This window comes from Oreochromis niloticus, linkage group LG17 (genome assembly GCF_001858045.2).
Source record: "Oreochromis niloticus isolate F11D_XX linkage group LG17, O_niloticus_UMD_NMBU, whole genome shotgun sequence".
NCBI classification, from domain to species: Eukaryota; Metazoa; Chordata; class Actinopteri; order Cichliformes; family Cichlidae; genus Oreochromis; species Oreochromis niloticus.
Window position 1 is genome coordinate 3406880 of NC_031981.2, and position 15064 is coordinate 3421943.

Sequence of the window (15064 nt, forward strand, 5' to 3'; positions counted from 1 at the left end):
CATCCATGCACATTTGCATTGATAACCAACAGGAACGCTGTCTCTTTGTCTCCTACCTCTGAAGACATCCTAGAGTAGACAGAAATGCAGTTTCCTCTCAGAGCACTTAAATTGCAAAATGCTGAAAAGTTATTGCAGAAAATGTGTTCAACGATGCCAAAAATAAAGCAGTGCCTACCAATATTTAAAAAAATAATGTGTTATTAAAATGTTGCTTGGAAGCTTTAAGTAAATCCCTTTTATCAAATTGAGGGTGGCTGGGTATGTGAGGTCTCCTGGCCAGGTCGCCAGTCTGTTGCAATGTTTAAAAAAAATGTCAGAAATGATTAAAAAATGATGTGTTTCTACATCTCACATGTGTAGGTGTTATGCTGGATTGCTTAAGGCTTCAAAGCAAGCTGTGGCATCACAGAAATCCTGCTTGTGCTTAAAGTGTGGGCCTTAAACTCAGCACTGTCGTGTCAAACTGTGCAGAAAGAAGCTCAAACTTTGAATAAAAGCTGCAATCAATAAATAACAATAAGCAAAGCAAAACTATGGAGCATAGATGGACACCTGGACTTCAAAATCGCAATCCATCACATATAATATAACCCACTACAACAGCGCCGCAAGCTATTTTGACAGTGTTGACTCATATGATCAAAATGTGAATACTAAAATCTCTTTTGAAGGTAAGGTTTAGTTAGCCTGGATTGCTTTATATTGCTCAGATGTTCCTGTTGCTGCAAAAGCTCACAAAAAAATAAATAAATCAACCGCCCTTTAAAAAAAACTTCCATTCTTCTCTCTTTATTTAACTAACAGGGTTGGTGATTTTAAAAAAACCCCGCTGTTCTCTCAAACACTGAGGATGCTCCATCAGAGTGGCTGAATGAGCTTTTATGCCTCAGAGGGTGGATGATCCCCTGACGACTCATTTCAAAAACACCAGGGTGTGAAAAGAAATGGGTCCTCTTGGGATTGCAGCCAGCCGGCTTAAGGAAAAGAGGCCACCCGGCTTTGCGGGAAATTGAGAGCAATCTTGGTGTTTTTGACACGGCTGTCAGTGGGGCGCTTTAATTTAGGGATCATTTTTAGACCCCTGCCTGATCTCCTAGTAGAGGATGCCTCCGCACATAATGATACCTACTAATTCTGTGGGCGCAGCTTGAGCGGCTGGAAATGGCTAATAACAGCCCAGCTGAGGTCGGTCTACCAGCAAATGTCAGGCAACAGAATAACAATTCATGAAATGGATGAGCGGTTTATTGATTCCGTAAGACAAACACGATAAACTGGCTGCTGTGTGTCTTCACTGCAGCTCAGGAAATCAATTCCTCCGGCGTTGGGAGCAAAAGGCAGCTGAAGTTCATGTATGGGCTGTCAGCGAAAGAAGAGCTCATTTTTTCTGATTAAAGCACTTTTTTTTTTCTGTCACATTCCATCGTTCCTTTTCCTTGTTACCATGACAATTTTAATTCCAGCAAAGAACGCTAATGCAAAAGCCGACTAAGACCAAGGACGTACGAGTCTATCATAAACAATAACACGTCTCACTTCATTCAAACTGAAGCACAAGAATGTTTCTCATTTGGCAGGAGAGTAGAAAGAGAAATACAAGCTATCAAAGTTGAACTTTTTTTAATCTTAGCAATATCTTCTTTTTAGATGCTAAAGAATTTGGTGGCTAATTAGCTTACTGACAATGAGATGTTTCAAAAGTAGCATCTTAAAGGAACACAGATGTTTTTCGAAATACACCTACTTGCTTCCAGACAAGAGTGTCAGATTAGTACTACAGTTAATATCATTGTGTTAAAAGTAGATAGCCTAACTTAGCATAAACATTGGAAACAGTTAGCCTAGCACTTTGCAGAATTACTTCAATTATATGAACTATATGAACTCACTTTATATTTATATTTTATATTTTTATAGATATTTCTTTATGAATAAAAACCTATATTTTGTCAGTTAGCAGTGCTAGGCTAGCTGTTTCTAATCTTCATTTTACTCTAATGCCAGCTTAGTCCAGCTTCACTCTTACATCCATGAGAACAGTTCTCTTTTACAAAGCATGCACACTTTTTCTCTAATTATATATTTTTTTAAAAAAAATGCTAATTTATAGTTTAATAATCAAACAGTCAATGTAAAGAAGCCTTATATGAGGGTAAACTGATTGAACTTTTTATATGTCTTCCAGCTGTAGACTTGCTTTTAGGAGGTCTGGTGATGTATCAAAGAAGTTCACTCTAAGTTTGAACAAAGTTTAATTTGCCAGGTCCTACCTGCAGATACTACTACACTTTATACAGCAGTAGGAAGGTTATTTCCACTTAACTGCTCATTGGTTTTTGTGATCCGCTGTGGAAATTTTAAGGGAAGCACGACTTTAAATGACATGGAAGAGTTCTAGTACCCTGACAAACAAATCAGTCACACTTCAGTTCATTATTTGCTGGAATTTGAAGTGATCTCAGATGAGTCATTTCAGACTTCAGAGAGCAAGCACTGTGATGTGAAATGTTTTCTGCTCAAATATAAACCCACACTTGTGCTACTACATTAAAAGGCTTCCGCTCACCAGTCTGTGTGCTGATCATCAATCACCAGCAGGATCTTAGGCTTGCGTATCACAGGCTTGGCTGGCTGAACACCTCCTGCAGAGGCGCCTTCAGCAGCCGCCGCCGCCGCCGCCGACTTAGCATGCGCGGCAGCCGCCACGTTCTGGGCCATCTGTGCACTCTTCACCACGCTGGAGAAGGAGCTGAGGAAGCTCCCTGAGCCTGAGGCCGGACCAGAGGCTGAGCCAGAGGATGTGCCCGAGGCTGGAGGCTGGCTTGGGACGCTCGGGGGCTGCCGCCTCTCTGTGGCTGGGGAGGCAGGAGAAGAAGTTGATGAGCCTGGTGGGGTCGGCCTCTGCAGATCCATCATGTAGCCGTTGGGGAGGTTGGCCACAAAGCTGCTGTCTGACAGGCGCCGGCGAAGGTAGTTCATGGTGATGGGCTGGTGGATCAGTCAGGCCAGAGGTGAGAGGGAAGAACGCCTGTAGTCCTAAAAGAAAAAGAGAAGATCCAAAACATAAGAAGCGAGCTCAGGCTCAGTTTTTAGTGCTCTCTATGGCTGATGTTGTGTTAGTCCAACATACAAGCTACACCAATCTTTGCTGGAGTGGTTGTCTCTTCGGTTGTCGCATTCTGAATTGACATATTCACAGAAAATCCCCCAGAGCTAAAGAAGCATTTTAACTTCTTTTGGGTAATTGCTTGCAGCCAGCAAAATTAATGTTTTGATTCAGACTAACTGCTCTAATCAGCCATGTTTCCTGCTCCAGCAGGCAGCTAATCAAGCAAAAACAGCTCTGATAAAAACGTACAAAATGAGTTTATCACACAGTTAGTGACTAGATGATGATCATGATGGAGGATGTACAGTGACGATGATAGTTATGGCACAGAGAACTGTTTGGTGCTTCCCTACACCGAGCAAACAAGGTCACAACAGAACAACAAAGTGTCAAACCCCCTTTCTCAAAATGAGTGCACATGAACAGAATGATGCAAACTTGACAGCAGTTCCTCCAATGGCAACTTGAGGTTTGCTCCTAAATGAAGTCAAACTCAACAGACTCTTCTGTTAAAATGCCCAATTTTAAAGAGGAAAATAACTTTTTTTCCTTCCTCATCTAATCGTATTTCTCTGTCTTTAACTTCCAATATAAAGCACCATGAGGGGACAGTTTGGTGCTTCACAGATAGAACTGATGAAAGGGTGAGTGAGATTTGTAGTAGAAAGTGCTTTGGGCAATCTATTAGAGTGGAAAAGCACTATGTAAGTACCAGTTCATTTACCATGTATTTAATTATTCTAGTCATTTAGCTTTATTCATGTCTATTAATAGCGGACCATCTCGTGAGTGTCCTGCAGCTTTGGTATAAAGAAAAAAAACAGGAAATGCTTTCTCAAGATTAGTTCTGATGATAATATATCAGTAGTGTGTTTACAGTAATCCAGATGATAAGACACTGAAAAAGCTGTCAGGTTATGAATTTTTTAACACAGCCTAAAGTGAGTAAAAGATTATCAGCAGTATCTATGGAGAGTTTGAGTTAGTTCACTGAGCAGACTACATATGGCATGTAAGCATCAGGATTAGATGCTGAGGCACAGATGAATCTGATCCAAGTGGCAATAATTAAAAATATGATGCTTCTCTACTTTTCCATGTTCACACTAATCAGCATCAGACCTCAGGCAAAATGAACCACAGATGGAAAGCAGTGTCACACCGATGAGGATGAAAAACTAGAGCTGTTATTACTGTGACACTTAAAAGTTGTTCCACTGTGATTTTCTTTTTTCTTATAACAGCTATGAATCTGTTAAACCCGATTTGCATAAGATCGAGTTACCCATGCCGGGTGGGACAGAAACCGCTGGCAAATAATTCAGCGACGCAGCCGTGATGATGCAAAGTTGGAGGAGATTCATAGCTCATTTCTTTGTAAAGCAGACAAGAGTCAGTTGGAAAAAACTGTTATATAACACATGGAACCCAGCGAGGCAGAGGAGAGACATTCAGGCAGATTAGCCATCAAACTGCAGTGAAGCACGCACGCAAGCGGAGAGGAAAAGAAACCCCTAAACCTGATTAAAACTAGGCTGCTCCCACTATAAATGGAGCTTGGATTAGATGAAAGTGCATTTCTTATTGTGGCGTCATGTCTCAGGCGGATGCACCCAGTGTTTGTGGCTGTGTTTTTGCAGGGGAGGAGAACCTGACAAGCCTGCAGACATAAGAGAAGGATGTGGAGCAAATGTTACATCTTGACAAGTTATTGTAGTCAGCTTATCGCCAAAAGGAAGCTTTCAGTGAAACTTACAGCTGTTGCCTGATCATTGCTAGGCAAGAAACTGAAGTGAGACCTGAGCTGCACAGAAGCTGAACTGTACTATTCTGCTTAGCAGCAGCACAGTTTACAGCTGTTAGCAGTGTGAGAAAGCAGCACTGGATCTCTCTGACAGAACACTGAGCTCAGAGACGAGTAACGCCCGATTAATATCAGTCAGGTTACATGAATTATTACTAAATACAGCACAGTGTCCACAATGACCTGATCGTTTTCATCCTAAGGTAAGACTTGCACTCTTTTAACTCTGTAGACAAAACATTCATTGCATCACCTGGCCATCCGGCAAATTAAAATACAGCATTCACCATCCACTTAGCTCTAATTTCGCCTTCACTAGGTCCCGAGAAAAAGATCAGGCCCTTAATCTGCTAATTATGCTCCCCCGTTAGTGACTAACTTTCACCTTATTGCTGTTTGCTGCTGGGCAAATAGCATACAGTCATATTATCATGGCTCCCCGCTAGAGAAGCAGGGCTGCTGAGAGTGCAGCAGTGACAATGAACCACAACACTAAAGTACAAAGCCGAAAACTAAAATTAGCTATAAAAGTTTCAAAAGTTTTCCACAAAAGTGTGTGAAGCTGCAAATATATGTGACTTTTTTGATATTACACAAAACTGAAAGATTGTTAGTGTAAAAATGTTGATTTTTTTTTTTTATAGGCATTTAAAAAGTGTCTCACCATAAAGCAGTTTTTAACATATGGTACCGAGGGAACCCCATTTTCTACAAAATGCTGCAATACTGAATAAAATCTAAATCTATCAATCTTTCATTCACAGTAGAACATAGAAAACAGATCAAGTGTTTAAACTGAGGAGAATACTTTGCAACTAATTTGGTTAAATGGCAACAAGTTTGTGGCAAAAAGCACCTTAGAGGCAAATTTTCCCAGAAATAAAGACGAGCTGAGGTTTATCAGTTTGCAAAAAAACACTTCATCTACAAATTGCGGAACAATTTCAGAATGTTCCTCAACATAAAACCGAGAAGACTTTGAATAGCTCATCATCTACAGGTGTTAGTGTTTTGTGTTTTGGTTCTTTCATTTTGTTTATTTGATTATATTCTAGCTTTCTTTGTCTAATGGGTTATAGGACTGTTCTAAGTTTAGGTTCTCTGTGTGGTTTATGTTAGAGTTTTGGTCTTCTGGTTTCTGTCTGTGCTCCATAGTTGCTGTCTCCCCCGTCAGCTGTCTCTGTGTTATGTTTCCTGTTTTACTTTGAAAGTCCATGTCTCATATTAATGTATCTGGTTTTGCTTCCCGTGTATCGTTAGCCCTGATTTGTCCCAGCTGTGTTTTCCTCCTGTCTCCCATTCCCTGATTGCTCCCTCTGTGTATTTAAGCCCTGTGTTTTGTTTTGTCTGTGTGGTGCTCTACCTTCATTCTAGGCATCCAGTTGACAGCTTTCTCAGAGAAGGCCTTGTATATTTTACCAAGACAATGCTAACTGAACTAGCCTGTCTGCAGTCCAAAACGTTCACAAACTGAAATCATTTAGAGTATCATGAACCAAAACTTAAGACCTCCGCAGTTCCCAGAAGTTTACAGACTTTTTGAAGATGTGTTGCTGACATCAAAATTAACATGAGTTAACGGTACATTTCTCAGTTTAAACATTTCATATATTTTCTGTGTTCTGTTATCAATAAAATATGGCTTTATGAGATTTGCAAAATGAATGCTTTCGGTTTTCAATTACATTTTACGACGCCTTCGACTTTTTGGGAAATGGGTTTTTATAAATTATGGACATTTTTGAAGCCTTGAGTGTTTTTTTTTTTTTTTTTACCTGATGCCGTCTTGGTATTTTGAAATACTTTTGATTGCATTAGGACGAGAGGGTGAAGAAGTAAGTAATGGGAGGTAAAGCATTGCTAGATTTAAAGCATTGCTAGCCAAGGTACCTAATGCTAGCTACCATGGCTAGCAATGTGAATTGTACAGATGCAAATATATGCTATGCATCGCTAACATATAAAAGTCCCTCAAGCAACACAGATAACTAAAGTACAGGGTTTGGGACAGGATGTTAGTATAATTAAAAAGAAAGAAATACACACAAGCACCAACACATGATCTCAATGACTTCTTGTGTGAGGCTGGAAATATTCAAGTCAATGGCCATAAATAGCATTTAATATAACAATTGATTGAATTTGGAGCCACTGGAAGGACTGCCCAAGTAGTTGTCCTGAATAAAACATTAGCATTCTGTTAATCAGTTCAGGATTTCCACCCAGTTATGTGGAAGACCTTATGATGCCTAGCTGATAGTACCCTCAACAACTACACCCTTAATCGTGCAGAACTTTAGGCTTTGACAGTGGGGGTGAAAAACTTCTTTTTAAAAGGAAGAAAGTGGGGCAGCCATCTCCCATGACCAGCTAAGCACAAGATTAGTTATATTACTTTCTGTAGAGTTTTTACGATTATGAAAATGAAATATAAGACATTTCCACATGGATCTCACATTTGAAGCCTGCCTCAAGTGGCCATTTAAAGCACTGCAGATTTTGGCACATGCACACCGTTTGTTTTCAGCACCATAATCTGTGGCTTGAGACTGATATACATTTACTCTCTATTGAATATACAGCAGCAGGATGTTATTTCTAGGATGAAATCACAGTCAACAGTGTGCTTCCTTTATGACAGTCATAGAATAAAGAGAACAGCAAACTGTAGCGATTACAGGCAAAGAGTTACTGACTGGCAGCTCTGTCCTCTTTGTAACGACTTGATCTCATTGAAAAGACAAAAATCTCTATCTTTACACTTGTGGCACATTTCTACTTTTTCAACCACCCCCTCAGCCAAGTTTCCTCTGTGCCTGAAGTTTTATAAAAGCCTTAAAGGTTTTTCCTCTTCGTTCTCTCAGCAGTATACTCGCACACTGTTACTCCTGAACAGGTGGCAACACTGCTCATGGGACTCTAGCAGGAAGTAACAGAAACAGGGTCAATCGCTGGTTACTGTGGCAAAGCCTGAGTTTATACTGAAATATCCAAACATTCAAAAGCTTGAATACTGCTTAGTTGAAATAGACGATAGCAACAATGCGACTGTTATGCCGAATCACATTTGACACAACGGCCGAACTCGCTGTCGCCTGAGTGGCTAAAATCAGCAGCATATAAAAGAGATATTAGAGAAAACTCTAACAGCCAACAGGACTTTGGCTCAGCAATAATCACAGGCTTAGCTCCATAATGAAGGGGAAGGAGGACGATAATGCCACACCATACTCTGGACCCCCGCTGATGTACAGCGTGCGTTTTTCTATATTTAAAAATCTCGAAATTGACGAGGAGAGAGTGCGGCAGACCCAGCAGCCTTCCTTCCTGTTCTTTCCTCCTTCACATCCTGTCTGCGAATCTGTTACATCTAACACATAATCTGAACGCCTCTTCTGTGAATTTACACACCAGAGCCTGATAGAAGTGTTGACTGAGTGGTGGAAGACATACAGCAGTGCCACGTCGTCTTCTTTGACCACTCCACAGGCCTACAGGAAGTTAAGAGAGTGTGCCATATATTCACACCGTGCCATAAAGACTACGTGCTCCCCGCTAAGGTTTTCAAGTCCCTGCTTCTCCTAAATGACAAAGTGTGGAAACCTAAACTGTGTGTTATCTAAGATCCTAACTGCTTTTAACTTCCTTCTTAAGGCTCTTACAGGAGCGTACAGCACCCCTCACACCCCAAAGCCAAACACGAACACACGGGCAGATATTGTCTGCTAAACTGGAACGAGCTTACAGGGATCAGTGCTCGTCTCCCCGGTGTGCAGCGTGTCACCACGAGCAGTCGAACAAGGTTTTAATTATTCATGACAGTCTGAGGTGAGTGGCTGGGGGTTGTAACGAGTGAGAGCAAAGCATAGCTGCCTGGACTCGAGTCAGAGCGAGGTATATGAATTTAAAGAGAGCAGAGAGACAAAACGCTGGGAGAACGAGCTGGCTGGAACCTGCCCTGAGGCATTCTGGGGGATTATTAATAAATGTGTGGGAATCGGTGCCGTGTTGATGCTCATGATGTTACTATCCTGGAGCCATACAGTAAAAATTCCTTGGTGGCAGGCCCTGTTGTCATGGTTACCATAGATCATATTAATATTCATCGATCATCATCATCAGTCAGTCTCTCTGTCTACCTGTACACATGTGTTGTTGCTTCCTTTGCTGTTTTTGGAAACAAATCGGTCAAACTACTCAACAGCGAGCATCTTAATCTACAAGGCAGACAGCCATGAAATAAGCCGGGCCCATTAAGGTTTATAAGATTCTTTCAAATTACCTTGACCTCTTCTGTAGAGCCATCCTGTCTCAAGCCTCAAAAACTAATTAAATCACTGCTGTTTTGTTGCTTCAGGCCAATGCTCTCACCCACCTCAAGAAAAAAAAAATTAAATACATATGTTTTTGTTTTTCCAAAGCAAAGTCCCAGGCTTCGTTACTACGTCTGCCTTTTTTTGATTTAACTATAATACCTCTTTACATTGTATTAGATTACCTAACTTCTCCTATTAACATTTAACCCAATTTTGATTTTTGACTTGACAGCTGATCTAGTCATCTGTCAATAAGTCAGCCCACCTTTGGGGTCTATTCAATTCATTTTTATTTATATAGTACCAAAGTTAGATATAAGGTGCGAATCTCATTGCTTGTAAAAAAAATAAAATCTCATGTTTTCATCCAGTATGACATGTTTTTCTTTGTCTTTCTGGGGTTTGACTCACTTTTGAAGGCTTTTGGGGCCCTGATGCTAGCTTATTCAGAAGCAATGGCTGCCTCCTGCTACATATGGCCGCACAATCATTAGAATCTGAATCTGAATACTTTAATAATTCCTAAGGAAATTATGTTGGTTACAGTTGCTCCAAGACAGTAACAGTAACAGACTAAACTAATTAATAATACAAAATGTTACAAAGTTTGCAAATTGAACAAATAGCACTAATATATACAAATCGCACAATTATAAATATCAAGAATATTACAGAGGTGAAATATATATGATTGACATTTAACTCTAACCTGTGAACTTTGTCATTTGCTATTTTACGTAAGAGCAGCGGTCCCCAACCCCCGGGCCATGGACCAGTACCGGTCCGTGAGTTGTTTGGTACCGGGCCGTGAGAGTTGAGGCTCGCGTGTGAAATTATGGTTTTCAGGGTTTTTACCATTAACTCGGTTTCCCAGGATCTTTCCCGTGTTGTAGTTGTGTCTTATTTTGAAATAAATATTTACGCGTTGCCATAGCAACCAGAGAGCATTAAGGGGCAGAGAGGAGGATGTTACTCTCAATGTTGATGCCGCATTTCCGACGCTGCTAATAAAGTTACGCAATTACACAGTGAATTTGTGTTTATTATTATATTTACAAAATACCACCGTTTTTGTCTCGGTCGTATCATTTTATTTTGTTGTATTTATCCGCAACACCTTAAAGGCCGGTCTGTGAAAACATTGTCTGACATTAAAGCGGCCCGACGTGCAAAAAAGGGTTGGGGACCGCTGCTGTAGAGCGTGTGCAAAAGGCTGTAACTACTGCAGTGTTTACAGTGTGTTAGATGGAGGAGGTGTGCCGGGAGATGGCCACGGGCAGGAATGATTTCCTGTGTCATTCAGTGGTGCTTTTTGGTAATCTCAGTCTCTCACTGAACATGCTCCTGTGACTAGCCAGCACGTCATGGAATGGGTGGTAGGTATTATCCAGCATTGTCCTTATCTTGGACAACATCCGCCTCTCCAACACCACCCTAAGGGAGTCCAGCTCCATCCCCACAACATTACTGGCCTTGCAGATCAGTTTATTGAGGCTGTTGGCCTCAACCTGCAGCCCCAGCATGCAACAACATAGAAGATGGCACTGGCCACAACAGACTTACATAAAATCCTGAGCATTGTCCGATAGATGTTGAAGGACCTCAGCCGCCTCAGAAAACAGAGACGACTCTGGCCCCTCCTGTAGAGTGCAGTGCTGTTTTTAACCCAGTCCAAAGCTAGTAGTATTTCCTATTATATGGCTCCACAAGCTAACACAATCAGATGTTACTGCCTTTGAGCAACGTTTGGGAAACTAAAAATACATTTTCGTCTTCACTGATCATCACTGCTCATGTTTCATACGTTTGCTTAGCTGTAAATGCTACTAACCGTTCGATGGTCCATATGTACACCACACTTTGCAAATAACAGAATTCAGACTGTAACAAAACAACAGCATCATCACATAATCTGCACTGTTTTCTCAGTCACTTAGTAACCCACGCTTATTTTACGTACGGCTACAAGCAGGGCAGAAGTCCATCTAACTAACACGCCAACCTTTCAGGAAACAGGGATGTTCGCATGACTCATCTTTGTGTGCCTAGCACTCCGCCACCTTTTTCATGTTGTTACTAGGAGTGCACTAGGAGGCTATGGAGCCAATGGAAAAAAACAAAACATCTCTACCATTATCATACAATAACAATATCAACATAAAGCTCTGGAATAAATAAATTACTTCTGTCTCAGTCTGATATGTTTAATGCACAATATTAAACTGGTTAGATTATGACGGCATGACTTTATTGGGCTGTATCACGTGACCTCATAAGAAGTCCATTACCAAAATTGCTACATAACAAAGTAGATTAATTAATGGTAATAAACACATATATAGTGTTCATGCTCAATACAGAATGTGCTCAGAGCAGAAAATGTTCTAAATCCTAAATATCAGCAGCGGCATTTGCTATCAGCTAAACTGTTATTTATGCGTACATACATATATCCATCCATCCATCTTTATACAGCACTGGCTCAAAACGACTTCAATCGGTCTGACTGTTAAAACCAAAACCTTTAAATTTGACTAACTTTGCAGAAAACTGAATCCTTTGAATTTGGGCCACACCAAGCAAAAGGTTTTGCCACATATTTTTCCAGACTTAGATCCATAAGAACCTCCCAATACATCACAAGTTCAAAAATACTAACTGCACAACATTATAAAACATACTGTTAATCTGCAGTATCTTTCTCTCCCTGTACGTTCTTGCCTCTGCGGCGGCCGAGACGTTTACAGCAAAGATGGTATGTTGAGTTGCTGTGGGAGGGTGCGTGGACGCCTGCTGCTTAGTTGATCAGCCATCGCAAAACTTGCAAAATGGCAGCTTGTGAAGACACTATTAGCCTCTAGGGTGTTGATTTCAATGCACCAAAATGCTAACATGCTGCGAAATGCTTTCAGTGCACTGCCTCTCCTTTCTACCAACTTACTTCCAAGCAAGACATTGTGCCAAGACACAATTTAGATAATGGGGACATAATTCCGATTAGGAATACAAAATCCATTTCAAAAACCACGAAGCGTTGGACCTAAACTGAAAATCTCACTAATTTTGCACTGAGAGCGCACCTAGGAGGAGCAGGAAAGTCATCGTCGAACTGCGAAACTCGATAGTTCAAGTGACACAACAGTCTCAGTTCACTATAAGTGTCTGCAGCAGCAGCAGCGAGGAGTCACCGCCGAGTCACCGCGGTAGTGACCGAGCCAAGCCGTCACTGCAGACACCGCATTAGTGCATGTGCACACAAAAAGGCAGGAGGCAGACTAAATGTACTGAATCGCTGCAGAGATTAGAGGTTCATCAATCCATCAATCACTCAGTCAGTCTCAAACAACCTTGAGCTTAAAAGAGACAACATCTTTCAGTTAAAGGGAAAAATATACAAGTGTAAACACAATTCTGGCTTTCAGCATTCCGTATAAAGCTCCAGCACAATGTAATCCAGTACACTATCCATTCCCTTCATATCTGAGCTATGACCAACAGGTTGTCAGTGAATCATTTCCATAATCGCAGCATCAGTGGCATATTGATTCATTCAGAGCAAGCCTCCACATTACTACAACTTGTATCTCCTATTCATTTCACAAACTGCTCTATTTTCTGCATTAACTTTGACACGCGTCCAGTAACGCCGGCTGATTAAGGACAAAAAGGTCACTCTTATCTTGCAATTCATCTTTTATCCAGAAAACGTGAATCATTAGCAGCTGCAGTCGGCCTTTCATGCTGAGGAGCATCTGCTGGAAGGGAAGCAGGTAACTGCTGATGGACAGAAGGCTTGCATCTGCCTCCTGATGACCTCATTACTATTTCATTGCGTTTATTTTGTAGTGTGGCGTCATTGGTAATAAAAATTAATAACTAAGTTGTAACGCTGCATCCATTGTGCAGCACAAAAGTGCATTACAATAAATACGCATGTTTGTTTGCAACACTTAAAGATCAGGAAATTTTTTATTTACTTTTTAAGGGCTTTTTTTTTTTTCTTGCTCCACAACAATTATGCTCTCTGGGTAAATAAGAAAAAACACTGGGTGTGGTATAATCTGATCTGTAACCTGGCAACAAAAACAAATAACAGCACAGTCATCATTCATCTAAATCAAAACATCATTACAAAACTCTGATTGGCAGACCGAAGTATCTGAAAGTTACCTAGACAACCAAAACCTGGAATGTCCACTAGTGACCAGCTGTCAAAGCTTTAGCATCCAGCAAATCGCTTCCAGTGTGGATACAGCCTTAGCAACAGGCTAGTAAACAAGATGGTGGTCGCAAGCACCCCTGTGCTAGCAACTAGCTAGCATTTAGCTGCTAAAAAATATACCTAGCTTAAATTAACAGACACAGAAATAGAGTAAATATTGGACCAGAAGGCCAGAAACAAATGACGTTAAAATATTCTTCTGACCAATATCAGGTTTTTCAACCAATTGCCGATATTTACTTGACTCCGAATCGGCAACTCTTTTTCTTCTTTTATGTTCTTAATGTATATAAATTTATTAAGCTTTCATATAGACGGTAACATTCTGTACTGTCATGATACACATACATCAGGATAGGCTAATACTGGCTAGCTGGTCAGCTCTGATCTGTATGCTAAGAAGTCAAAATAAAAATATCAATTTTCTGTGTTGCGCTCGTTTCTGCTGCCCCCAAGCGGCCGAAATAGTTACTGCAGGTTTAAATTGGTTTAAAAGCATATTTAGATATGATTTTTATTATTATTATTAAGATATTACTATTAAATAATTAAAATACCTTGGACTGGGTGAGCATATAAAGTAAAATCTAAAAGTTAGCTTTTTATTTTAAACCAGATTAGTGAAAAGTAGCAGCTCAATTAGCACTAAAACAGGCTCTTCTACATCAGTTTCATGTCTCTGAATGGGAACCACACACACACACACACACACACACATAAATTAATGCAGCCTGACATCTGCCTTAACACAGCACTAGACTGGCCACCCCCTGGTCACAGTCATGACATGGATAGCCCCTCTCCCCACCTCCCCTCCCTTACAGCGGAGGAGTGACTGGACTGTAGGCTGCAGAGACACGGCTGAGGGAATCCCTGCACAGACCTACTCTATATCATCCGAGCTGCCAATTCAAATGAGCCTGACACAGCAAAACACTGCGCTCGTGTAGCCAAAACACATCTTTTCCATCGGAGCGATAATAATCAATAAAACATGATTAATGCCCAGGATAAAAAATAAGCTTCATTGTGTGAAGCAGCAGCTGTTCTCTCCTAACAGAACAACCCGCAGCAGGAAGCACAAACACCCCGACAAAGGCTGGGAACAGAAACGTGGGCATGATGCTGAGAACCAGAAAGCGCAAACACGCACAATTTACCTGAGCGGCAATTGTCAGTTATCAGCAAGTGTCGGGCGATGACCCTGCTTCTTCTTCTTCGTCTTCTTCTACTGATGCTGCTGCCTCTTCTTGTTTTGCGCTCAGGTCCACGGTCCTCCTCAGCCTCCCAGCCAAGTCCCCCCTCACTCTCTTTCTCTCACTCTCTCTCCACAATGCATGCTGGGAACGTGAGGGGTGTAGCGTATTCATTACCGCAGTCGGTCCTGTAAGCTCATTGGTCGGATAATTATTTCTTAAAATGAAATGGAAAAATAAATTAAAGAAAATTATATTATAAAAATTGTTCTCATGTGTTTAATTCAAATATCCCTTTAAATATGTTTTGATTTTTTTTAAATTAATCATGAAATGTGCATTTAATGTAGAAAATATGAACCTGCTCATCCATGTATTCAGTTTGCTGAAGGATGTCAGTGCATATAGAGAATG

General features: G+C 40.8%; 1 protein-coding gene across 2 annotated transcripts in view; it reads right to left on the reverse strand.

The window, feature by feature from the left end:
- Positions 1–14780, reverse strand: part of syn3 (synapsin III) — a 129486-nt gene extending 114706 nt beyond the window's left edge. The window contains exons 1-2 of one of the 2 annotated variants that reach the window (XM_005451810.4): positions 14615–14780; positions 2570–3039 (exon numbers count right to left, since the gene is read on the reverse strand). In XM_005451810.4, coding sequence (XP_005451867.1) covers positions 2570–2982 — 413 coding nt within the window. In that variant the 5' untranslated portion in view covers positions 2983–3039; positions 14615–14780. Of the gene's footprint in view, positions 1–2569; positions 3040–14607 lie in introns of both variants that reach the window. The other variant, XM_019346992.2, reaches the window with a different exon arrangement.
- Positions 14781–15064: the final 284 nt, after the last annotated feature.